The following is a 26,312-nucleotide window of genomic DNA, read 5'->3' on the forward strand; positions in this document are numbered from 1 at the left end:
TAGAAGAAAAAGCGTAGTTAAATAAAAAATTATTTGGTATTTTTTAAATTAAAAATCTATATAATTAAATCTTGAAATTTTTACAAAAAAATACATTAGTAAAATTTAAGTTAGAAATGACATGTTTAAATATATGAATTTTATCTCCGTGAGCTTAGCTCAGTTGATAGGAATATTGCATATTATATGCAGGGGTCGGGGTTCGAATCCCGGACACTCCACTTCTCCACAATTTAACTGTGTGAGCTCTAACCACTAGACTACTTGACAAAAAAAATATATGAATTTAATTTGTATGTTATGTAAGCAGTTTTTTGTATGTTATGTAAGCTGTCCAATTGATTATGTTTAATTTGCGGCGTCGATGTTTTATTGGATGAAGCTGGCATCATTGACTATTCAAGACTTCCTTCCTTGAACGGTTTGTAATTTGTACTAGTTGAGCTATTTTCAATTAAAAAATATTCTGACATGACATCATTATCAAGAATAAGTGTTTCTTTTTTTATTCTCATTACCTGCTTCACAATACTATTAATCATTACTTAATTAACACTATTAATATAGAAATAAGTGGTTATTTTTTTAAAGAAGAAATATCTAGTTATAGTTTTGAGATTCATTGTGGTCCGTTGGATATACTATACTAGTAATTGTCCCTTTTCTCACATTATTATTATTATTAAGCGTATTAATTCATGCATCAATTTGACTTTGTTTTCAATAATCAAATTGAAAACCGCATTGTAAAGCAAAGATTTTTGCTCTGAGTAAGATGAGTTTAACTTAAAAAATTATGATGTTATCTATTGGTATGTACATTATTAAGATTTTTGTTCTCTTCGTTTTGCAGTGAATTTTTAGGTAAGGTCAATATTTTGTTTTTAATATTAAAGAGTTTAAATAAGTTTGATTGCAAGGAGTTAGCACAGACCTCAAAACTTACAAATCATTCACTTAAGAAATCAACTTTTTACTGATTAATTTGACCTCCATTGATAGTAAAATCAATATTCTACTTTCATATAAAAAAAAAAAAAAAACTAACCTATAATAAAAACTTATGGCAAGAGTGTGACATGTTCTATGATCCATCAATACTAGCAATTTTTTCATCCTTCCAAACAAGCTACTGTACCAATTAGCAACCTCACAACAAAACTCATCTCAAGTATTCAAGCATACCCCTCCAATCGATTCACAAAGCAAGTACACTTCAATTCACAGTAGTAATATGTAAGATGAACAACTACATAGACAATCATAACACATGACAAATATAATCAAACATTGAAGTCCAACCGACACAATACTCGGACAATTCAAGTAAGATCATCCTCTTCAAGTTCTTTGGCTTTCAGTTTCTCCTTCACCCTCAGAAAAAGTGTTGTTTTCCAAGAATCCTACATAATATTAATGCAAAAATAGAATATGAATTAACTAGATTATAACTATTTATGGAATGCAGAAGAGGAATGGTTGAAACAAGTGAAGTTTTAAGTCAATAATTCAATACTCAGTTGAGGATATACATAGAAAAACACCGATAATAATTTTTCTTTGATTTATTTCGCATATAAAACAGTGGAATTTGATTAATTGTCGATGTCTATAGTATCTTATCCATATTTCACAACCGCTAAAGATGATCTTAAGATAATTTTGAATCGAAGGAAGAAGAATATTTTCTTGGACAATGGAATCATAACAATATAGCGTCTGAAAAACATTGTCCTGCTATACCTATCTTTCGTACTAGTCTAGTTAAATTCAAAAGTTCAATAAAACAACTACGTGTGAACGAAAATTACGGTGAAATTTGAAGCAGATGCAAAGTGGTAAAAACATATTTTTCAAATTGCTGTAAAATTGAGCAATTTAATTATGATGTTTATTCTAGTATAAGATTATGTCTAAAAACAGTGATGTCTTTTCGTAATTTAGAGCTTACCAAAGGAGACATGCTATCAAACTCCTTGACAACTTCAGTAAACTTTCCAACATCTTCTTCATCAATTGCAGCAGCAACATCCTGACCAATTTTTTTTGAAAAAAAACAAGTTAGCTATTCATTTGGCGAATACCAATCATCACCGTTATAAAGGAGGTGGCTATTGAAAAAGTATATGTTTTCTAATGTCCTTGTATAATTTACTAAGTTGTGAAAAGTTAATGACGAAATTTCAATATAAGCAATATACCGCCAGAAGTCTATATTCACGCGTTCCTGAAAATGTTGGATCCAACTCCTGTAAAAACAAATACACATCGAAATAATAATTTAGTAACTGGTGAGTGGTGATATTCCTAGTCTTTAGACGTAAATTCTTGAAAGATATTAGACCTGATATCGCTCTAATGCATTGGTAATTGCAACAACATCCCCTTTACAAAGTTGGCAAATCCCCGCATTAAGAAGATGTCCTTTAACTCCATACTTCAACAAATTATTGTTGAGAGACTGGCGAGCTATCTCTTCGTAAATTTCAATCGATTTCTGATATCTAGAGAATATTAAAAAAAAAAAAAAAAAAAAGATGAAGCAATTAACATTAAATATACCATAAAAGAAGGATATGATAAAGTTCCTTCCAATTCACATTATTCTAGCTAATTCACAAATGTCATACACATCAACTTATGAGTAAGAACAAACAGCAATAAACTAATGTTGTTTGAAAATTATATAAAATGGAAGTTTCTTTAAGATTATATATCAAACTAGTATATTCTTTGACCTTGGCTGATCTCAACATTGGAGGAGGTGGGGGAGAGAAGGTGAAATAAAGGAAAATCGGCTTGTTAGACTAAAAAACACGGTAAGCAACCAGCATAGAATGAGAGATAACCTTGTTTAACCATTATTATTGAGGCATTCTCGGCAATGAAAAAGATGAAATAAGTAGAAAATAGAAATTCATACTGTTCTAACTGAGCAGAATATTGAGCAACTTTTTGCTTGCACTGATTTGCAGATGTTGTCACTTCTTCACTTTCATAAAAATCAGCTGATTTTTCATAATAAACAAGAGCCCTTTCAATATTTTGTTCAGACTCACACATTTCAGCGATTTCCTGTGCAAACCAAAAGCAAAAGCCAATTAATGGCACGTTTACGACGATTCCTATAAGAGTGCCTAAAAAGGATTGTCAAAAAGAAGAATAACATTTACAATTGAATATGAATCTCAATAATTAAAATTTAGATTATTGCACAAACAAAAAAAAATACCGAAGTAGTAGTGATATACTGGTATATACCTTCAAATACCTAGCAGCCATAGAAATTCTTCCAATATCACAGAACATGTTTACTGCATTATCCAAGCAGGATATAGCTTCTGCATAAAAGAGAGTAAAGGAAGATTAACATTGAAAGTATAGAAAGTTCTACTTTTTTAATCATAATGCAAGTTATGCCATGTTAAAAAATGCTTTGTGGCTATATAATGACTTCCAGTTCCACATCAAAAGTTATCGATCTCAACGACATTATGCCCATACAACTTAAGTTTTTAGGATAATGCTTGTTGATGTGAAGAACCAATTCATAATTTTTGCTTGAATTCTTCAATTGTGAAGGGAGTTTTTACTTGCTATCTCTCTTTCATTTTCTCTCACTCCTAGATTTCTGTTTTTCTCTTGTGATACGACCCTTTTCGAGCAAGGATCAAGCTCCAGAAATTTAGAGAGCAATAGATAAAAAAGATGATAATACCGATTAATTACTTCTTGATTCATTTCACTATTGCCAACTCTTTATATAGAGGACATGTGTAACAAACTCCGGGAATCAAGGTGATTATATGAAAGAGGGGAAACTATTTTGTTTCCCCTTCTACAACCTTCTCATTCTAAATATTAACTTCTGCATAATGGGTTGTGCTGCATATTATTTGGAGTCCATAAGACCATAACTCTCGGAGGAATCCCACGTATCTATATCATCTCACTTCTTATGTATTTGCACGATTCATCTCATACTTAGCACAGCTCTAATTTAGTATCTGATTACAGTCATATAAAGGTATGAAATGCATCCCTAACTACAACGTGAGGCACCCTCTAACATTAATATATAGGTAACTAAGTTAATAAAGTACTTAGTGAAAAGTGTTTTCCATAAAATCGCCTATGCATAAGTCATATCCATAATAAAGAGGGAATGTGGTTACACTGTTTCCATATAAGTCGTAAGCTACTTTCATGAACTGTCCTGAAAAGCTTATTGAATTAAGCTGAACAAAATATAGGCATGTCATAAGTTATTTCATAATTTCTCCCAAACTCTTATGCAACAGTTTATGTCGTAAATTCAAATAAGTTGTAAGTAGTTTCTTCTAAACACATCCTGAACATATGAGGAAGCAAATTATCTGATTTTGTGAAAACGGAAAGCTTGAAAAAGAAGACAGGAAGTTACTTTAATATAATCCAATAATGGACAATGGCATGCGATTTTGAATATTAGAGCTGATACATAGAAGTAAAATACTAACCCTACAAGGAATTCTTCCTGCTGCAAGGTGACACTAGCATGATTCATAGCAGTAATCATAATTCATAAACAAGTAGAAGAACATAGCTAGCATGAAAATATTCAATATTCTGCTAATATATGCAAGAAGAGATTCTATGTACATAGGATATCAATAACACAGTAAGAATTTTAGACATATATCGGCATTGCTTAGCAAATTACTCGGATACATACCATTCATATTGGTTTTTTTATAGCAATGTGCAGCATCAACATAAGCTGAGGCAGCTTCATGCTTGCTTTCCAACTTGAATCACAAGACAACAACGATCATTTCAGGGTTAAGAGATAATTAGAAACAAAGTAGCTAACTTCAAAGAAAGCTAAACTGAGTCACCTTCACATGGCAATTTGCCAACTTAATGTAGGTTGATCCCGCTTTATCCCCTGAAATGGCATCACCACCACCAACAACAACAATTTCAGCCTGATTTTACTACACCTAAAATGTTATTAACAACTAGAAAGCATGTTTAAAAACCAATACACCATACACTATACGAACACCATAGACTATACATATATGATATAAGATAAATGAATTTGGACCCTTGTTTTAATATTAGTTGATATCTAAATCATAATTGATGAGGCAATGACACAATGCGACACGCGGGCAGTTACACGCATATACATGCATCAATTTAATAAAATGGAAGTGTCTTAATGTGACTACATATATCCGTCGAACATCAAGACGTGTCTGACTTTAGACATGTATTTAATCTGAAGTGTCGGTGCTACATAAATAGATAGTTATATTAAAACAAAAAATTATGATGTTGTCAAAGAACTTTCATCTATATGGATTGATATAATAATAATTTAAAATAACAAAGTCATGTAACGAAACACAAATAAATATATACATGAATTGTACGACATAAGCATTGTCCTTAACAACCTCATCCAACAAAATGCAGTTTCCATTGCATCACAATTTCACAATTAATTAACCTTATAAATCATATGATCAATCATCAATTAAAAAATAACTGAAAACGTTACATGATTTGGCAAGCTTGTAACAATTGGCAGATTTATCAAATAAATCAGCAGCATCCTCAAATTTGGAACCAAACATGCCCCAACCACCCAGCTTTTTTTCTGCCTTATTCTCAAAATCTTCTGCTCTTGCTAATTGATCTCCCATGTTATCAACAAAATGGAATATCGATCAAATTCAATTTTCCTATGCTTTCATGCAAATTGGATTGTTATTTACAGAGATGAAAATAGTTATGCAAATAGAAAGTATTCACCACCAAAATCAGAGAACATAAAGAAGAAAAATACAAGAGAATTGTTAATTTCGCTTTACGCAACGTGCTTTCAATGGGCTTGATTTTTTGGGCTTTTGTGGTTATAAGGCTATTTTAATGGGCTAAGCCCAACAAGCTTGTGAAAAACCTCGAATGTTTCTTTTTAGGCCCCTCCATATCTCTTTAGCTCCCTAAAATTACGAAATTCCCTTTAATAACATGTATGGTATGTAACAACAGGCATCATCAGGTACTTTCCTTAAAAAAAAAAAAAAAAAAACATCGGGTACTTAATTATTAGATGTTCATTTTAAAAATTTCTATTTTGTGCCCTCGGTAGATAACTACCGGGTGTTCATTTTAAAATTTCAATTTTCTACCTCCGATAGATTACTACTGAATGTTCATCCGGTAACTCAAACCAATCGAACTACCGATGTCCACATAAGTGAGGGACCAAAATGAATGATACTTTGGTAATTCAAAGGGCTGGTAAAAGCTAAGAAGCATAATACATTGTTGCTGTACATTCAACTTCTTTGGTCATTATGCATCAATATCAATATGTAATAGATATTTATAATCTTCTCATTTACTGAACCATGGACATAAGTTTTCTAGAAGTAAGGTTATCATGGACAAAATACGTCGACTTCTCATATAAGTTTATTAAAAATTGTCGCATTTAAAGAACCCTTTGGGTTACCAAAATATCAATCATTTTGGCCCCTCACATATGTAGACATCTGTAGCTCGACTGATTTAAGTTACGGGATGAACATCCGAAATACACATACCAATCCTTCAAATCGGATAGAACCGCGGCTGACCCCAATTTTCTTTTATAATTTTTTTTACATCGAGGAAATTACAAAGTTACCCCATTTTAAACAAAAAAAAAAAAATCAAATTGGCCCATCCATCCTATTCATCTCCTTCCGATTCCCTTAACGCAAAAAGGCTTCTCAGATTCTCAAACACTCTTCTCACTCTCTGTCTCGCTCTCACGAACACTTTTCTCTTCTCACTTGTTGTCTTTGTTTTTTCCAATTGGGAGTTAAAGGTAAATATGTTGAGTACTAAGTTTGATTGTTATTAATTTTCTGTTATTGTAATCTTGTTTGTTGATTGATGGTAATTGAAATTTAAAACTATAATCCTATTGAATTGGCTTATAATAGAGTTAATTGAATACGATTGATTGATCTTTGTTCCACTTCTTAGTTTGTATTTTGCCTACCGTAATTGATTGAAAATATGTAATACTACTGATTGTAAGCTGTTGTTACTATATGCATTCACTTTTTCCTTTTTGTATTTGTTTTCTATACTTGTTTTTTTGGATTAATTAATCTATATTCTTGTTTAAAAAACTTTTTGCTAACATAAATTTTTGTTTATATATCAGAGTTTAATTTTCTGGTCCACCCAAGATATGTTTTCTGGCTGTGCCACTATGGATTTCAACACGAGACATTTGATTAAACTAGAAGATAGATAAAGACATCTAATAATTTTGTCAATGATGAAGCTGTAAAAAAGTAAATAAATATAACTTACCAATAATGATGTAGGAAGAAGCAAAAGATAAAGACACCCACCAAATTTATCTCCTAAAAGAAAAAGATAGAGACCAACCAACCAGATTATATTGTTTGTCGTTTCAATCGACAAAACCCACAAATCATATCATTTCATCAACCAAATCAAAAAACAAAAACATAACAAAACAATTCCCCCTCATGTCTAATTCCACTACAGAATCTATCACCCCTCTTCTACCACAAAACAACAACCACCTTCAAGAAAACCCAATCCCAGACCCAATTCCACAAAATGGAACAGTTTCTGGAGCAGTATTCAACATATCAACAACCATGGTGGGTGCTGGAATCATGTCCATTCCGGCAACGATAAAAGTTCTTGGTATAATTCCGGGGCTATTGGTGATCGTGTTGGTGGCAGTTATAACTGATTTAACTGTTGAGTTTATGTTGAGGTGTACAAGTTCTGGTAAAGCTGTTACGTATGCTGGTATGGTGGGAGAGAGTTTTGGTTCTGTTGGATCTCTTGCTGTTAAGATTTGTGTTATTACCACTAATCTTGGTGTTCTTATCGTCTATTTCATTATTCTTGGTACGTTTTTCTTCGACTTTAGTCTAAATTAAATTAGCATAAAGTTTGTCATCATTCTTCATTTGTTTATATAGTTTTTTCATATAATTGTAAAGTACATGAATATATGTTAGTTTAAGTTTTGCACCTTAATTTTAACTGGTTAGGATTTTCCAATTATATATACTTTGAGTAAACCACTAAACTACTCTAAACATGGTAGAACATTCTCAAATGGGTTGTTAATTATATTAAACTATTAAATACTTAACTTGATTCTCATATTTAACTACTAATCAATTAAGTCCTATATTTTAAGGACACCGGATTCACTGTCATAGGTAGTTCACACAATTTCATGTTGTAATGAATCTCAGCCGTTGATTTGAGAACCAATGATTCAGATTTTAAATTTGATGTTACGCAGTAATACGATCCCAGCCACCGATTTAAGAACAAACAGTCCTAATCTTTTACAACGTTCTTCTGTTTTCAATTCAATAATTTAACCATTTACTATCAATTTAGTACCAATATTTAAGGACGTACTACCAATTTAGCCCATGTCATCAAAAATATTTTTTTTTTTAGGGGTTCTAGATCATCAATTATATAAGTTATTTATATGCTTGTTGATGTTATAGACAAACATGTGATTATAATGTAAAATATGACAAATGGATTCTTGGCATTAGTTGTCAGGATAGGCTGGGCCAATCTATTCTTGTTCAAAAAAAATAATTGGTACAAGTCCATTATTGTACCTGTTATTATAGACTTATTTTAAGTACAATATGACATTTTTAAAGTTTGGTAAAACATATATTGGATTAGTTAAAGGTCTATTCTGTATTTATATTTTTAATATAATATTTGGACTGAACCAGTGACTTTGCTTTAATAGGAGATGTGCTATGTGGAAATGAGTTCAATGGTGACACACATTTAGGTATTCTACAGCAATGGTTTGGTATCCACTGGTGGACATGTCGTGCTTTTGCTCTTCTTACAGTTGCACTTTTCATAATGCTTCCCCTAGTTATGTTACGCCGTGTAGGTACAGGCATTTAATTAATTTTCCAAGTTATTAAACTCTTCATCTTATCTTAATCAAGTAGCATTAATTCAGAGCAATTCTTTTTTTAACAGATTCACTCAAGTATAGTTCTGCTTTATCAATCCTACTAGCATTGGTTTTTGTTGTAATATGCTCCTCAATGGCATTACATGCATTATGGTCCGGGAAAACTCAGTCTGTGAGAATACTACCCGATTTCTCTCAAGTCACTGCCCTCGATCTTTTCACCACTGTCCCCATTTTTGTCACAGGGTTTGGATTTCATGTCAATGGTTAGTTTCATGACATCAATATTATCACACTACATGTGCCATATGATTATAGCATAAAAATATACCATTTAACATCAATGTTTAAATATAATTTTAGTCCTATAAACATATCAATTTTTGTTTTTGTCCCTAAAATAATTTCCTTTAAACTTTTAACTCTACATATTTCCGGTTACCCTCATCGCTTAACTATTGTTACATCTGTTTAACAGAAGAAGAGTGAAAGAATGTGCAGTAAAAAATTTCTTTATAATTTTAAACTTACAAATGATTTATTATTGCAGTTCATCCCATTAGAGCAGAGCTTGTAAAACCAACAGACATGAGTATTGCCGTTCGACTTTCATTGTTAATATGCGTAGCCATTTACTTTGCTATCGGGTTCTTTGGATACCTATTGTTCGGGGAGTCGATCATGCCAGATGTATTGATAAACTTCGACCAAAACTCCGATTCAAGCATCGGTCGATTGCTTGACGATGTTGTTCGGCTAAGCTACGCGCTCCATCTTGCACTTGTGTTCCCTATCATGAACTATTCCTTGAGGGCCAACATAGACGAACTATTATTCTCAAAGAAAAATAAGCCTCCTTTGGCCTTGGATACCCCTAGATTTGTGTCACTCACTCTTGTTTTGCTAGCATTCACATATTTGTTAGCTGTGGCCATTCCAAATGTTTGGTACTTTTTTCAGTTTTTGGGATCCACTACCATTCCTTGCCTCTCATTCCTCTTCCCTGCTGCAATCATTCTAAGGTATTTTATCAATTCGTCACCTCTTTTATATGAATTTGATTAATTGATCTAGAAATATTGAGCAAATGATCGAAATGGTTCTCGACTTTGCAAGAATGTGACAAGTCAATCGCTAAGACAAATTAATATTTGAAAGATCGTTAGGTATTGCCGTTTATCATCATTTCAGTCATATAGATTATATTGAAAAAAAATCTAACTTGTCACACGATTTGCAAAAACGGGGATTCTTAATAATATTTAGTCTTAGTTTTAAACCAAGATAATTTTGATGATTTATTTTATAAATATTTGATTTCTAACTCTTGTCCTAATATTTTTTGGGCACAGGGATAGGCATGACATATCAAAAACAAAAGATCAAGTAATAGCAATAGTGGTGATCATTTTGGCTGTTGGGACAAGTGGAATTGCTATATGGACCAATTTGTATGGTTCTTCTAGTGCTTGACTACAAGGGTTTTGAGGGCATCCTGATTCAGTTCTCACCAAAAGAGTGATTCTGCTTCTACAAGAGTCCATGATCTGAATAATACTTGTGTATATGAAGTTATGCAAATAGTGTATCACTTGATTTGATGTCCTTGAATTCTCTTATTCTTTCCATCTATTACAATGTTATATATTACTGGCATTGGTCATTGTTCAGGACCCGTTATGGATCTATAAACTAAATTGAAAAATTAGATGAAAAGGAATATATAGAAAAAGGAGTTGAAGAATCTTAAAAGAGGATTAAAAGTCAACAATTCACATGAAAATTAGGAACTTACCTTGACAAGCAAGTAACGCCATAGAATTTGGCTCCTCCTGAGTAACTAAAGTGAGTAGACTAATGATTATTACTTCAAAAAATGTATGATTTGTTATTATATACTTGCGATATTTTTCTTTGATTTTAAATAAATCGTTGATAGTACTCTACCTTCTAAAGTGGCGAAATGGATTGTTTCTGCTATGAGATTCTATGTTGTGTTTTTTAGGAGCCATATACATAACAATAACATTTAATTTCCATGTCTCGAATAGAACTACCTCCAATAGAGAGAACTATCGCAAGTGTACATATCCTTTGTGGAGATTCTCATGCTCGCTTGCATCTGAATTGTTATCAAGAATTCGAATCGGAAACATAAATGAACATGTCCTTTGTGGAGAACGAAAGAAGAAATTAAGAACGATATCAATTCATATGCACAGATCGAACATATCAAGATCAAAATTAAAAACATCTTTATTAATAGAGAAACTCATGTTAGTATTCACCAAAAAAAAAAACTCATGTTAGTTAGCAAAGGGAAACAACTTTTCACGTGTTTTTTTTTATTAGGCTCGTATCTAATAGTGAGTGGACTTTGTTTGCAAAGGTACCCACTAAGACAATGTGTTGCATTGTACACAAGTGTACCTTGTCAACAATCAATTATTGAATGATCAGCATCACACGACGTTCCGTGAATTACGTTGAGAATCTCTCGATGACTATGATGTAATTTATTCTAATTCACGTGAAATCTTGGATATGCAGCTACACACCCAGGGCTCAACGTGGGTCCGCCCTTGGTCCAAAACCTACACAATTATTGCATTTTAAACCTTTTATCCGTTAAAAATAACTAATAAAGGTTCCAAAAAACAGGACACGAATATGAACCCCATGTAGCGAGGTTTCACCTAAGTAAACAATCATCGGCCATCTGACGTCTTCTTTCAAATTTAATTCTTATTACATATTTAAATTAACTAAATATTTCTTCTAAACAATATTTTGGAAATATCTCACAGAAATGGCACAGCAAAAATCGTGATGGATTACATCATGATTTTGATATTGTATTATAAATCAAAACAAAAGTAACAAAAAAAATAAAATAGAATATGTAGGAACTCAAGCATTGAAATGGTAGTAAAACAATCAAGATAATACAAGTACAACGAGACTTTTATAGCAAATGATAATAACTATACCTTTCGGTCACTATTTTAAACAAAAATTAATATTTTAGATTCATTCATTATATATGTAATCTATAATAAAGACCATATACATCATTTTATTTTTGGTTCATAGTAATTAAATTCAAATATTTAATTATTATTTTTTTGGCAGTGAATGTTTAATTATTTTAGGCATACATTCAATGATGTGTTGTTACATCATTTAATAAATATGAGTTATCACATTCATTAATTAATATGACAATATATCATTGAATTCTTGTGTAAAATAACTTTACAGTTCTAGAAATTAAACTCATATTTGTCTATACACATTTATTAATTAAAAAATAATTACTATTCATTAAAAGAACGATTCAATTTAATTAAAAGGCATTATTGAAATGGATGAACATTTTATCTTGTTGGTTTGAATAATATTTATTTTCCTAAAGATGTGATGCTTTAAAGTATAGTGAAGACTCAATTTGGTCTTTTAAATTTATAGCTGCCAAATTTGATATTTAACAAAAAATAATAGTACTCAAATTAGTCCATACCTTTTCCATCTACTATAATTAGTTTTTTTTAAGGACATCTACTATAATTAGTTAAAGACTAATTTGTTAAAGACAAATTTTTTTTTGGTAGATAGACGAAATGACAAAATTATTATAAACTCACACACACAAGTGGAGGTACCGGGGTTCGAACCCCGGTCATAGCATTCGGCCTAACAATTTCGGCATTTTGCTAGTTGAGCTAGGACTTCTGGATCAATTAAAGACTAATTTAATACTCACTCCGTTGTTGATTATAAACAAATTTAACTTTTTAGATTCATTCAATTAATGATGTATGTAGTCCATAATTTAAATCACATACATCATTAATTGAATGAACCTAAAGAGTCAAATTACTTATAATTGGTAACAGAGGGAGTATTTTTTTTCCATTTAATAAGTTGAGCCGCAAGAAAATTACAAAGATGAAATTTATTCTTCACTTTTAAAAATATAATGAAAGACATTTTAAAAGAAAAAACATTAATATAGTTTTCAAATTTATAGCAATTGGTCAAAACATGATAAATATAGTTTGCTAAGAATATATATATCTACTATCAAGAGAATGACATACCACAAATGAGAGAAAGGCAACAACATTAGATGACTCATCCCTAGAACCCACTTTTCCATCCACATACATTGAGATTTGAGTGTGTTCCAAATCGTCACATTTTCACTTTTTGTCTTCATGCATCCAATCCAACCTGTCACAAAATCACACCATTTTTTTCATAACAACAAAATCACCTGTCACAAACCGCACTTGAATTTACAAAACAACCCTCAACAATTCTTCCCTCGCACACCCTCACACTCCTATTCATCAATGGCATTATTGTCTTTCAACAACTCCAATAACTCAAAACAAAAGTCTTATAAAACCCAACCTTCGCACGTTGTTGTAAAAAACAACAAAAAACTACAAAACTTTCTCAAACTTTTTCCTCCATTTTTGCCGCGATATCTCCGATGACCGGAGCAAATACACCTCTCTTATCAAGTTCCAAGGTTTCTACCGAGCCGGCAACTGTCTCCGGTGCGGTGTTTAATGTCGCCACGAGCATAATTGGCGCTGGAATTATGTCACTTCCAGCAACTCTAAAGGTTCTTGGTGTGATTCCAGGGTTTGTTTTGATTCTGGTGATTGCTTTATTGGCTGAAATATCGGTGGAGTTTTTGATGAGGTTTACAAATTCCGGTGAAACGACGACGTATTCTGGTGTTATGAGAGAAGCTTTTGGACCCTTAGGAGCTGTGGCAACTCAACTTAGCGTTGTGATTACTAATCTTGGGTGTTTAATTATGTACTTGATTATTATTGGTAAGTAAGAATCAATATTATAATGAGTTTATATCAGCACTTTAATCATTAAAACTAAGTGCAATAAAAAACATGAAAAAAAAAGTCTAAAATTCAGATTTTGAGTTTGATGAATGAAATCTGCAAAGTAAAATAAAGTACTTAAAATCTGAGTTCTTTAATTATCGGTCAAGATCTATAACTGCGTGTTTACACAAATTTCATGGATGCACAGAATTTGATACTCAGTTAGTGATATTGATGGTCCCATCTAGATTACAGGTCACTATTAAGTAAAAATTGACATTTTAAATTCATTCAATAAATGATGTATGTGGTCTTAAACATAGACCATGTACATCATTTATTGAATGAACTTATAAATGTGCATATAATTTTGGCTAAATGTGTGATAAGTTTGTTTTTTATTTTTTGCTATGTACCAAAAGTTCTGAATCTACGTGTTATTTGATGTACTTTACAGCGGATGTACTTTCTGGAAATCAACCTGAAGGAGAAGTACATTTGGGTATTTTGCAACAATGGTTTGGAATTCATTGGTGGAATTCACGTGAATTTGCTTTGCTCATTACCTTAATCTTCATTTTGCTTCCATTGGTATTGTACCGTCGTGTAGGTTAGTACCAAGAACTTAATTATTATATGAGCTTAAATTTGATCTTATTTAGGGTCATTAAAAATGTTACACTCTTTTACTATGGTTACAATACTAAAATTTGATGTTATTTATTGTTTATTACAGAGTCATTGAAATTTAGTTCTGCAGTATCAACTCTTCTAGCTGTGGCATTTGTTACAACATGTTCTGTCTTGGCAATTGTTGCACTTGTGGAAGGAAAAACACAATCACCAAGATTGGTTCCTCGTTTGGACCATCAAACATCTTTCTTTGATCTTTTCACTGCAGTTCCTGTCATAGTCACTGCCTACACATTTCATTTTAATGGTAATTTTGATTAGTTAATTAGCATTAGTGATTTAGGGATGAAAATTAGACAGGGGCGAGGGGTGAGTAGTAATCTCTCAGTGTCCGCCTTGTCCGATTTGTATCCCTAAATTAGATTTGATGAATAGTTGATAAAAATTTGTGGATTAGGAATATTACGCATTCACGCGGTTAGTACATTGGTGACCATTAGATCAAGATTGGATGATCCATATTGAAAGCTTGATATTTAATATTTTTTTTAAAAACTAAATTCTAAATTTAAATTGGTCCGTCACCGATGTACAGATACATAAATGTGTGGGATCCTGACCGAACAAATTCAAATTTGTTAATTTTACTCTAGTACCTATGGAATTAGAAATTTTGAATTTTGATTGCAACTTCTTTGAAAGCAACCTTGATTAGAATTTATAATTCAGAAGATTAATTTGTTTTCGAATAATTGATTCTACATGCAGTACATCCAATTGGGTTTGAACTTGGAAAACCATCAGATATGAAAAAAGCAGTGAGAATAGCATTAATCCTATGTGCACTCATATACTTTTCAATAGGCCTATTTGGTTACCTATTATTTGGTGATGCAACTCAATCAGACATTCTAATAAATTTTGACCACAATGCTGATTCTTCATTTGGTTCATTGCTCAATACTTTGGTCCGTTTAAGCTATGCTTTTCATGTTATGCTAGCATTTCCTCTTCTCAATTTCTCTTTGAGAACCAATATTGATGAATTCTTCTTCCCTAAAAAACCTTTGTTAGCCACAGATAACAAGAGATTTGTGTTCCTCACTTTGGTGCTGTTGGTTTTTAGTTACATTGCTGCTGTTGCAATTCCAGATATTTGGTTCATTTTTCAGTTTATGGGATCAACTTCTGCAGTTTGTCTTGCATTTGTGTTTCCTGGTTCTATTGTTCTAAGGTAATTAATCTTGTTCTATTCTTTTTACTATTAATCTTACAACACTTATAAACATGTCTGTGCTTATACTCATAATTAAACCATTAATCATGCTTGTCTAATTTTTTTTTGTTGTCCAAAAATAACAGGGATATTCATGGTATATCAACAAGAAAAGACAAGATTATAGCACTGGCTATGGTTATACTAGCTCTAGTAACAAGTGTGATTGCTATCTCCAACAACATATATAAGCTGTTTTAGTACCATAGGTCACAAATTATGTATTCGATTTTGCCCAGTATCTAGAAATTATATGATTAGATAGATAGAGAGAGAAAGAGAAAAGGAGAGAAAATTCTAGACGTATGTATGATAGTTGAGGAGCTTGTGTCTCTACATTGTTCTAGTTGTAGATGATGTCATTGATATGTGTATTATAAAAGTCGTATATCAAAAACATTATAGCCATTTAAAATGTAAAATATAAAACATGAATGTATATTAGATTTTAATGGTTATTGTCATTTTGTCTATCTTAAAAAGAATAAAAAATATAAGATTCAAGGTGACCAAGTAACAAATGGAGATGGGTTTAACATAAGGAACAATTCTCTTTTCTATTAAAATTGTTTTTAGTTGAAACTATCATGGGGTTGAAAAAATGGTTGACAAACCATGTTTTGCAAAAATAATTAATAAAAAAAATTTAAAAGAGAAATAAATTAATCACATAATTTTTTTTTATAGAAACTATCGGTCAATAAGGTGGTTCATGTTTCATGTGCTTAAATGGTACATGTCAAATAATGAAAAAGAGAACACATGATGCTTGTTAGTCCACGTCTTGCTACTTATCTATTTATTTATTTGTATCATAACAATGTTAATGATTTCACATTAACAATATGGGGTGCCTGCTCGTTTTCTGGTCAATTATTTAGATTTGATGTTTTGCTTCTTTCTAAATGAGTCGAGTTATTAGTAAAATATTTTAGTTCAAAACTTGATAAATGTTGGATGAAACTCGTTTTTGTGTTGGTTTGACGTTTTAAATATTCAATCAAACTTGTTCGTTTTATTAAATTTGTGTGTTGAGACAAATCGAGAATTTGGTGATTGAAATCGAGCAAGGGATTCATATTGTTTGAAGAAGGGGTGGCCCCACGATTCATTGTTCATGCAACTTGTTGGGACGTAACATGAGCATCAATAGGACCATTCAAATATTCTCGATTTTGCTCTACATTAAACTTTCTACAATTGGCTTGAATGTCCAATCTGCAAGATGTACAAAATAAAGGCAATGTTTCATACTCAATTGCGACAAAGAATGCATAATCCATCTCGTTCCACCAAATAATCCTATTGAGAAGAGAAAAAGAATTCATAGAATCTTCTACCAGACGGAACCGCCCTTCGCTTTGCAAGAAACTTCCAGAGTTTCAATTACTTCTCATGAAGAATAGGTCGCGTGATAGGCGTGTCTCTTTTAGGCACAGAAACCTGACCATGAAGGTTGTTTTTGCAACTGGTCAGACTTTGTTGATATGCTTCTTCTAATACATTGATGGCAAGGGCATATTCCTTTAAGCAAGGTGTAACTGGCTTGAAGGGTTATCACAAACTTCCTTAGGGCTTCGCAAACAATTTTGAGGATGTAAAGAAACAGAAATAGTCAAAGCAGAAGGATCTTTAGGGAGGATGATCAACCTATTTAAAGAGTACTTTTTAATCTACCATCAACTTCAAGCAATAGACTAACTACTGTTGGTGACGAGCACTTCGTTTCGTTAGTTTAAGAATGGTTCAAGACAGTTATTTCGGTTGGGTGAGCGGCACAAAAGCTATCATTTATTTACAACACTATGGAAACTCCATTCGACATTGCAAATGCCAATTCAGAATCTCTAACCTCCATTAAAATTTGACTCAAGCAACATCAGAAAACAGTTTTGTTCATAATTCGTTGTTTGGAGTGGAAATAATGATTTTCTATAATTGTTTCATCGATCAATGCCCTAAAGACATTCTTTAACATTTTCCAATAGTATATTAAGCTGAAGCAGCTCACTGTCATATTTCATGGTAGATAATTTCATTGAAAATTTACCCGTAAGCCAAGGTATCATTATTCTGTTGTATAAATTTATGAATTGAATAACTGAACTTAGAATGAAGCAAATAAACTATACGCATACATTCAATTAAGTTTCACTACATTGTGAACTAGGAAAATAGTGTGATGAACCTCCAATCCAAATCTTATTCTATAATAACTTCAACTTTTCTATTTCGTACCCTCGAAGTACACAGGTAAACCAATTCTCCAGGATCTTTGTTAATCATGTCACTATGAGAACACAGCTTCTAATTCTCGGTGAAAATAGCAATGCAGAAATAAGTGAGGCATCCATCATATGTATAAAAAGAACATAATATTCTTACAACTTGAAAATCGTAAAAATTTGAGACAAAACAAGACAAGACAAACAAAATTTCATTTAAAGAAGTTGGTGTAGTCATTCATCCATCACATGTCTTCTTGCCACATATCGAGCCATGAATGTGGAGCGACTTAAGTTAGGGAAGAAAACAAGGAAGAGGACTCTACCTGTATAATGCATAATCATAATGCAATCAGTACTATAAAATTACAAAATAAAATCCACTGAAATATACAATATGGAAGGAGATGAGTTGGTTAATCTTGCTAAAAAAATGTATTATCCTCAAATTCTAAATCGAAGATAACACAAATCCTGATTTGAACAAATATGGCAGCAAAACTGAGACGATAACAACAACAACAACAACAATAGCAGTTTAAACTAACCTGTTCCTCCTGGGTTTTGGAACAACCAACCCTCTCTTCTCTATGCTTTTATACCGATCTTTTAGAAGTGTGCAACAACCCTAATTATGTACACCAACATAAGTAGGAAAATTAGTGTAAAAAAAGTAGGGAAACTTACTGCATGTTTAAATAAACTTGGTCAACAAAATTATCAAAATATAATTTACAAGTCTACCTTAAGCTTTCGGATGGATCCATTTATCTCTTCGCTTAATAAAACTTGAACAGGAGCAGGCTGAAACCTGTTACAATAATGGAATTGGTATTAACATAAACGTAATTGTTATAGAAATGGTGTAACTCACTAGAACATTAAACTGAAAACTAAACAACTGCACCCATTAACACAAGTATGATAAGGGAAGCACAAAAGACTGCTTACTTGTGCTTTCCTAAGCGAGGAGGACATGCCTTTAACCTCTCTTGTTTAGCAACTTGTCGCCTCAGATGTCTTCTCGATTGTTCCTCATCTTCATGCTTAATTTCTTCAGCAATTTTTGAGATGCTGCATCCAAAAGAACCAGAGATGCTTAAAAATCATCTTTTATTTTAGTAGAAAGATAAACGAGGGAGGATGAGAGAATGGTCATATTACCTATCAATTTCTTTTGAGAAATTCTTCTTCTTTTTTGATTCGGCTTCTTTTTTCAATTGTTCTCTGCGCCGAATTCTCTTATTCAACTCAACTCTAGTCACTTTCTTTGTTTTAATGGGCCTGTCAAATAGTGATTCAAACAATACAAATACATCAGATATTTAGACATTATTGGGTATAGAAAAAAATAGGCTGCAGAATACCGGCCATGTGGTCTCCATAAAAATAAAAATTTATACATCTAAGAAGCTTAATTTAGCCTTCATTAGCTATCAACGTGCATTTGCATGTCTGAATTCAAATTATACATGAAAACTTGAGCAGGAAAGAAATGGAATGTAATTTATATGACCTGATTGGTAATGTACACTGGCAAAAAAGAAAGTATTTTAACTAAAAGAAGCTAACTAAGTTAATGATAGCTTACTTTTTCTCTGACGCATCATCTTCATTTTCACCATCATCTTCGTGATTACTTTCATCATCGTCACTCTTCTCCACATCAAGAAAATACATCTGGCCAAAAAAGCAAGGTTATTGAATAAGCACGAATAGAGACTCAAGACGTATAAATTAACATATCAAAAGCTTCATAAATATGGAAACAAATTCATAGTTACAGTAGCTACATATCACATATATGAAAACAATGAAACTCACATCTTCTTCAGAAATAGCTTCTCCAGCAGGAACAGTTAAAGGCACTGGTTCAGGGCCCAATTCATTTCTGTAGACTTTAATCATTTCTTCCGCAACAGCAGTAGCTAGTGTATCCTGGTTAAACAATAAAGTTCTTAAAATTCTTCATCATAAATCATAACATGAACAACATCGCTAACAGCAGAGGAACACGTAATATCTCCAAAAACTACCTGATGACTTTCATGTGTGGGATTAAATGAGCATCCTGGAGGATCAACCTCGACAGCTGGAATATGAGTAGGCTTGGACAACTGTGAAGCAGTCAGCAATCATATTATCAATATCAACTGAAATACTGAATGTGCAGCAACAATAAAATGGAAGAAGAAACACTAGATAGAAACCGCTATGCAAAAAAAATTGTACCTTTTTCACTTTCTTGTTGCCTTCATCTGCGTCTGCATGACAATATAAAAGAATCCTAATGTTAACATCCCATTAAATTATAATAACCAAAATGGATACTAAATGCTTTAGAGTAAGTACCTTTATCACCCCACATATCAAACACGTCCGAATCTAACACAGAACCCTCCTGATATAGATTATTACAGAAAACATCAATAAAACAAATATGTTTGCAACTAAGCATATTATTATTTAGGTTTATGCATTGAATAACAATTTACTGACCTTGTGACTATTTTCATTGGCAACTAAACTTTTGGACACCACTTTACGGTTTTTCGCATGTTTCTTTAGAGTGGAAGAAGGCACTGGCTTAACAAACTGGTTTTTCTGTAGTATGCTATCAACATGAAGCACTTTTTCTCTATGTTTTTCAATCTTCTTCTTTACCGCAAGATCTAGCCACATCAAATTTAAAGTAAATTCAATTCCAAGGATGAATTAAAAAGTGAATTGTGGATGATATTTCTCTACCAATACAGTACTCTTCAACCAACAAATCAACCATATACTAGAAACATAGATAATTATAATTCACCATCTTCAACATAAACTAAAATAAAAAACCTTTTCTCATACAAGTTTATGTAATTCATGGAAAAAACATAAATTATAATAGGGCTGCTACCACATAATGAGACAGTTTGGATAAACAACTTAACTAAGTGCTTATAGAAATGAGCCTGTTTGTATAAACAGCTTATTTGCAGCTTATAGCATAAGCAATTGTCATATAAGCACTTCGTATAAGCTCATTCCTATAAGTTGTTTTCATAAGCTATCTTGGAGAACTAATGGGAATAAGATCAAGGGTGTGTTTGTTTTAGCTTAAAAACAAAAGATTGTGTTAAAAAAAATCTAGAGATTTTATAAAAAATAAAATATGAACCTATTTTTGTTTGTTTACTACCAAAAAATATGAATTTTAACTAGTTCATCTGTTACCTCCAAGATTAAAAATAAAATAGATTTTGTGAGAAGCTAATCCTAATAGCTTTTCATTATAAAGTCAAAAATGATTTATTTTTTTTGATAAAATCCAAAACAAACACTTCAAAAATGACAAGTGTTTTTTTAATTAAAAAAAAAAAGAGAGAGCTTTATCTAGAAAAATGTTAAGCAAACGCACCCTAAAACTAGAACAACTTATGATGAACATGTCGTAAGTTGTTTTCATAAATTCTCCCAATCAATCTCACAGGTACTTATAGTCGTAGATAAGCTCGAATGATCCAATCCAAATAGGCCCTATGTGCAAGTCATTTCTATAACAAAGGTTAAAATAAAGTCAAACTACTTTTCTATCAGTTAAGTTGATCTCATAAGCTATCATTGATAGCTTCGAGAAATAAGCTGAAAACAGCTTGTGTACATATCATATGTTATTTTTATAAGCTCTAAGACAGTCTCATAAGGGTAAAATGTCATAGGACAAGCTCAAATAATTCAATCCAAACAACCCTAAATCTAAAAACCCTTTTCATATACAAGCTGACGTAATTCATAATTAAAAACATCATTTTCATATAATCTAAAAATAATTAATCAAAATTAAATAAATAAAAATGGGTACGTACCTTTTGATTTGTCTTCGAAAAAGAGAGAATCACTTGAAACAGCTTGAAGAGAACCACCAGAAAGAGCATCCTTTGTTGATTTCTCAAAGAAATCTTCGATTTCTTCTGTGCTTATGTTAGCTCTCCATGCTTTCTTCCCCTTCCTTGAACTTTTCGATTTCTTCCCCATTTTCTAACAATACACTTTTTCAATTTTCAGGAACAAGGGTTTTTTTTCAGAACAGAACATTAGCGGCAGAGTGTAAACAGGGTTTGGTTTATATATGTTGTCGTTGTTGCAGAGATGGAGCATTTTGTTGGGTTTTGTCAATGGGCCTATTAAAATAAACTTCTTGACCCACTTTTTAATTTCATTTCCTTTAGATGATTGCTTAATACACACTCAAAATTGATCATTTGAGGAAATTTAAAAACATTGCAATTTTTTGGGGAAATTTAATAATATTAGAAAATTTTATTTGGTTTATTCACTACTAGACACTTAACAATATTTTCAAGCACCAGTTTAGTGTAGTATAAGTTATCAGATATTTGGATCCCTCGCCTATTTGATTAAGGGGTTGATCGCTAATTAGTTCGTATTGAAAGAATTCTATTTGAAAGGATTAGTTTATGCAGTGGTCGAAATATGCCTTTTTTTTTTACCTAAAAATAAGCAACAATAAACATGATATCATGTTTTTGCTCTAGTTTTTTATTCTAGAGCAAAAACTTTGGCACAAATTATGTACATGGATGTTTTCGCTCTAGTTGTAACTAATAAGTTGGAAAGAAAATGATGTATGAAGGTAACTAAGATTTGGTGGAGGACAAAATGACGTTGATAATTTTGATGAAGACACTTTGGCATGGTGAAATGAACTTCAAAAGGCATCATTGAAATGAGATATTTGTGGTTGTAAGGTCAAGATAATGAGATACTCCCTCCGTCCCATGATATAAGCAAGCAAAGTAGGAGTAAAGTTTAAAAAGTGAGGTGTGCTCTATTTTTTTTTAGCTGAGGAGTGTTCAAATTGAATATAACCAATGAGAGATTTTGGAACTATAGGACTTGATGGATAAGAAATATCGCAGTGGATTTGATTCATCTGATAAAATAAAGATGTTGACCCTTTTGATGGCCAGATAAAATAAAGTTTAACATAAACATGATAAACTTTTACTTTCATTCTCATTGAAAATCCTATCTTGTTGGCCTCAAACTCTCTCCATTAAAAACTTCAACTCAACAAAAAAAAAAACATTAAAAAAAAAAATGCAATCCGTAGAGTAAGATATAAGGAGGAGATCAAATTTTGAGTATAGGTCATTGCAATAATGAACTGATTGCCTGCAGTATCATATGAAAAGGTGGTTGACTCACTTCATGGCTTAACTAAATTATCAGTTAGTCGTCTTTGTCCAGTAAAAAAATTTGAAGTTTCACAATCCAAAAAAAAAAAAAAAAGTTTTAACAAATTTAAATAGGCTTAGAATTATCAATTGACTGCACTGATGTTATTGTAGCTTAAACAATATTGGAAAACAGTGACTACAACGATATACCAGCACAGTAGTAAAAATTAATGCTATCATTTCAACCTTGAGGGAAAATCATTTGCATTATACAATATCCATCAATTCCCACCCTCCCACCCATAAGCATGGTATAGATAAAGCAAAACCTCGACAAAATGGTAAAGACCGTGGTAAAAAGAAAAGAATGTGGTATTAAAACAACATTAACATTCTTAGATGATTAGTTACACTTTTCTATGAATATTCTGTGTACACATCAGTTGAGAAAAGCAGAACAGTCAATTCAAAGATTTTTATTAAAGATAAACAGACAAAAATCAATATGTTCTTATCAGCTCAACTCATCAAATCAGTAACCAAAGCATGATAGAATATTAAGAAGCAAAAAAATAAGAAAGAAGTGAAGAGTAAGAATACTATCAAATGATAATTAATTGGGATGAAGTAACAATGGTTGAGAACAATATACTTCAATTTTAACTCAGGTAATTTCTCAATAATAGGTCTCTTAATGAGCAAACCAGAAAACAACTTCCATGACTAACATATCTAGTGTCCAACAACATATAGAACTAAACATAGAGTTCAACAGAATATGGTTTAAAAACAAAATTTCCAGATGCTACCAAAGCAGCCTATTCAGTACTTGACAGGAGCAAGTACTTGTAGTTCGGACCCGAGCTTTTCGTCCACAATTTTCTCAGCTTTCACCCTTAATTTATTGATCTGCTTCTTTTTCTCATAAGCCAATTGTGATCTTTCCTTTCTCTTGTTTTCCAATTCCTGTCATCAAAAAAGGATTTACAAAGTTAAGTGCACCGTTCAAAAGATCAAAATTCTAATACAAAAATATACAAAAAAAGAAAAAGAAAAACTCACCTTTATGATATCATAGTAGTTCCATCCAACCTCAGCTGACAATTGTCCAAGCAGGCAGAATTTGTGTCCCTTTTGAAGCCTCAATACCCTAAATTCATTTACACATTCAGCATTCACAATAAAATCATGATTCAACAAAAAAATGTTTCGACGATTTAAATCACAGCCTTTTAAGTTTAGTCCCTACATATACTTTATGTAATTTGATGCATGGAGTGAATTTGAAATTTCGTGAATTTATAGAGACTAAAACAAACCTAACCATAAAAAACTAAAAACTTAGAATGTAAACAAGACAGAACTTACTTGAGAGCATCAGGAACAACCATCCTCTTAATCTTGTCATATGGAGGTGGAATACCTTCATAGACTTTCAACCTAGCAAGAGCAGCTTCCCCACGCTTTGTCTTGTGTGGAATCATTCTACAAAAAGGAAAGAAAACATTTTAAAAAAAAATAAAAAATACAAGCATTCTTAACACCAGTGTTGTGAAACGCAGAAAATAACAGCTTGCTCAAATTCAACCAACTATGGCAAGTGTCTCTGACAACCCATTCTACTAAATAGCAGCTTCCACTTGTTTTTTCTCAAGCGGTAACATTCTGCAAAATACACATTTTTCACAAATAACACAAACATTCTCAACACCAGTGTTGTCAATCGTGGAAAGTAACAGTTTGTTCCAATTCAGCTATGCTATAGAAGAACTATGGCACCGCAAGAGTGACAAGCCATTATACTAAATAGAAGCTTTCAACAAGTAACACAAACAATCTTAACACTAATGTTGTCAATCACGAAAAGTAGTAGTTTATTCAAATTCAGCTACACTACTATGGCACGGCTATAGTCTCCATTTGACAAACCATTGTACTAAATATTGTCGCAAACAATAACCATTAGTTCAAATTCCTCTCAGATATAGCGTTGTAGCCGCTATTTGACAACACTGTTTAAATTAACATACATATTCACCATTTCATAACTTCACATTATACACATAGTTTCAGCAACTAAATAACTACCCTAAAAAACACAATTTCATACTTTTATTAAAAAAAAACATACAATGTAATAATAAACAAAAAGTTAACACTTTATTTTCTCACAATCTTAACAGCATAACAATTAAAATCCATGTCAAAAACACACATTTTATCTTATGCAGGATCATTCTACAGAACACACATTTTTCAGATATAACACTAATATCCTTAAAATCAATGTTCTCAATTGGGGAAAAATTGAAGTTTTTCAAATTCAGCTAACCTACAAGGCTATAACACTGTTATAACCTCTATTTGATAACACATTATACTAAAACATGGTATCACATCAATTCATGACAAAACAAATCAACACCCTAATTGAAATGTAGCTGAAAAATCTTCGAGTGAAAAAGAACTAACCCACGAAGAGTTCTCCAGAAAATCTTTGAAGGAGCCCTAAAATGAATAGGACCATGACTGGGTTTGGTATTCATCCTCTTCCTAAGAAACCTCATGTACTTCATTTTCTGCCTAACGAGTCCACCTGACATACAAATCTCTTCACATCTTACAACCACAACTTTCTGTCCGTTTAGGAGCTCTTTTGCGACAATCGACGCTAAACGACCTAGCATGTGGTGGCGAGCGTCAATGACGACTCTCTTTGCACATGCTCCGGAACCTGACACCATTTTCGACTGGAGTTTCTGTAGGGTTTTCTTGGTGTTTTAGGTTTTGCAGTGACGGCGAAAATTTTGTAGTATATGAAGTCTGGGTTTTTATGGGTTTGAATAATGTGTCGGATCTTGGGGGATGGATCCGTTAGCCCGTTTTCTTAATGGGCTGCTTTCTATTTTATTTTTAAATTAAGGTAATTGATTGATATTTTTTTTTTGAACAAGCAAAAAATTCAATAAAAGATCTGGAGAGGGCCAGAACCCTTAACAACAAAAGTGCTTACAACAAAACAAAAAGAAGGAGCAAAACATTACATCACAGATGAATTAAACTAACAAAGCAACTGCTAAAACAACAACAACAGAGAAATGACAGAAGCTACTAGCTAAACACCAAAGTTCAATC

At 32.1% G+C, this 26,312-nt stretch overlaps 5 protein-coding genes across 6 annotated transcripts; 2 read left to right on the forward strand and 3 right to left on the reverse strand.

The window, feature by feature from the left end:
* Positions 1-1,080: 1,080 nt before the first annotated feature.
* Positions 1,081-6,690, reverse strand: LOC11430460 (alpha-soluble NSF attachment protein 2). Its single transcript, XM_003616690.4, has 9 exons — positions 5,549-6,690; positions 4,878-4,927; positions 4,715-4,787; positions 3,262-3,341; positions 2,924-3,075; positions 2,345-2,504; positions 2,202-2,249; positions 1,952-2,032; positions 1,081-1,403 (listed from the first exon to the last, which is right to left on the reverse strand). The coding sequence occupies exons 1-9, from the start codon at positions 5,691-5,693 to the stop codon at positions 1,323-1,325; spliced, it is 870 nt and encodes a 289-aa protein (XP_003616738.1). The 5' UTR covers positions 5,694-6,690; the 3' UTR covers positions 1,081-1,322.
* A 36-nt stretch (positions 6,691-6,726) lies between these two features.
* On the forward strand, positions 6,727-10,671 carry LOC11428657 (amino acid transporter AVT6C). 2 transcript variants are annotated; one of them, XM_039834419.1, is made up of 7 exons: positions 6,727-6,865; positions 7,211-7,728; positions 7,810-7,938; positions 8,822-8,974; positions 9,067-9,267; positions 9,552-10,023; positions 10,354-10,671. In XM_039834419.1, exons 2-7 carry the CDS (start codon positions 7,545-7,547, stop codon positions 10,472-10,474), a joined length of 1,260 nt encoding a protein of 419 aa, XP_039690353.1. In that variant the 5' UTR covers positions 6,727-6,865; positions 7,211-7,544; the 3' UTR covers positions 10,475-10,671. The 2 variants fall into 2 exon arrangements, with proteins under 2 accessions (XP_039690353.1, XP_003616739.1); XM_003616691.4 differs by having other exon boundaries at positions 7,211-7,938.
* A 2,753-nt stretch (positions 10,672-13,424) lies between these two features.
* On the forward strand, positions 13,425-16,230 carry LOC11429502 (amino acid transporter AVT6C). Its single transcript, XM_003616692.4, has 5 exons — positions 13,425-13,851; positions 14,315-14,467; positions 14,594-14,797; positions 15,259-15,724; positions 15,853-16,230. The coding sequence occupies exons 1-5, from the start codon at positions 13,500-13,502 to the stop codon at positions 15,965-15,967; spliced, it is 1,290 nt and encodes a 429-aa protein (XP_003616740.3). The 5' UTR covers positions 13,425-13,499; the 3' UTR covers positions 15,968-16,230.
* Positions 16,231-17,905: 1,675 nt separating this feature from the next.
* Positions 17,906-22,088, reverse strand: LOC11429503 (ribosome biogenesis protein NOP53). Its single transcript, XM_003616693.4, has 12 exons — positions 21,843-22,088; positions 20,491-20,663; positions 20,344-20,392; positions 20,224-20,255; positions 20,028-20,108; positions 19,816-19,929; positions 19,583-19,671; positions 19,156-19,275; positions 18,943-19,065; positions 18,736-18,802; positions 18,540-18,619; positions 17,906-18,317 (listed from the first exon to the last, which is right to left on the reverse strand). The coding sequence occupies exons 1-12, from the start codon at positions 22,009-22,011 to the stop codon at positions 18,314-18,316; spliced, it is 1,101 nt and encodes a 366-aa protein (XP_003616741.1). The 5' UTR covers positions 22,012-22,088; the 3' UTR covers positions 17,906-18,313.
* A 1,680-nt stretch (positions 22,089-23,768) lies between these two features.
* On the reverse strand, positions 23,769-25,993 carry LOC11429504 (60S ribosomal protein L13a-4). The gene is made up of 4 exons (XM_003616694.4): positions 25,650-25,993; positions 24,546-24,662; positions 24,240-24,327; positions 23,769-24,143 (listed from the first exon to the last, which is right to left on the reverse strand). Exons 1-4 carry the CDS (start codon positions 25,919-25,921, stop codon positions 24,000-24,002), a joined length of 621 nt encoding a protein of 206 aa, XP_003616742.1. The 5' UTR covers positions 25,922-25,993; the 3' UTR covers positions 23,769-23,999.
* Positions 25,994-26,312: the final 319 nt, after the last annotated feature.

This window comes from Medicago truncatula, chromosome 5 (assembly GCF_003473485.1).
Source record: "Medicago truncatula cultivar Jemalong A17 chromosome 5, MtrunA17r5.0-ANR, whole genome shotgun sequence".
Lineage (NCBI taxonomy): Eukaryota > Viridiplantae > Streptophyta > Magnoliopsida > Fabales > Fabaceae > Medicago > Medicago truncatula.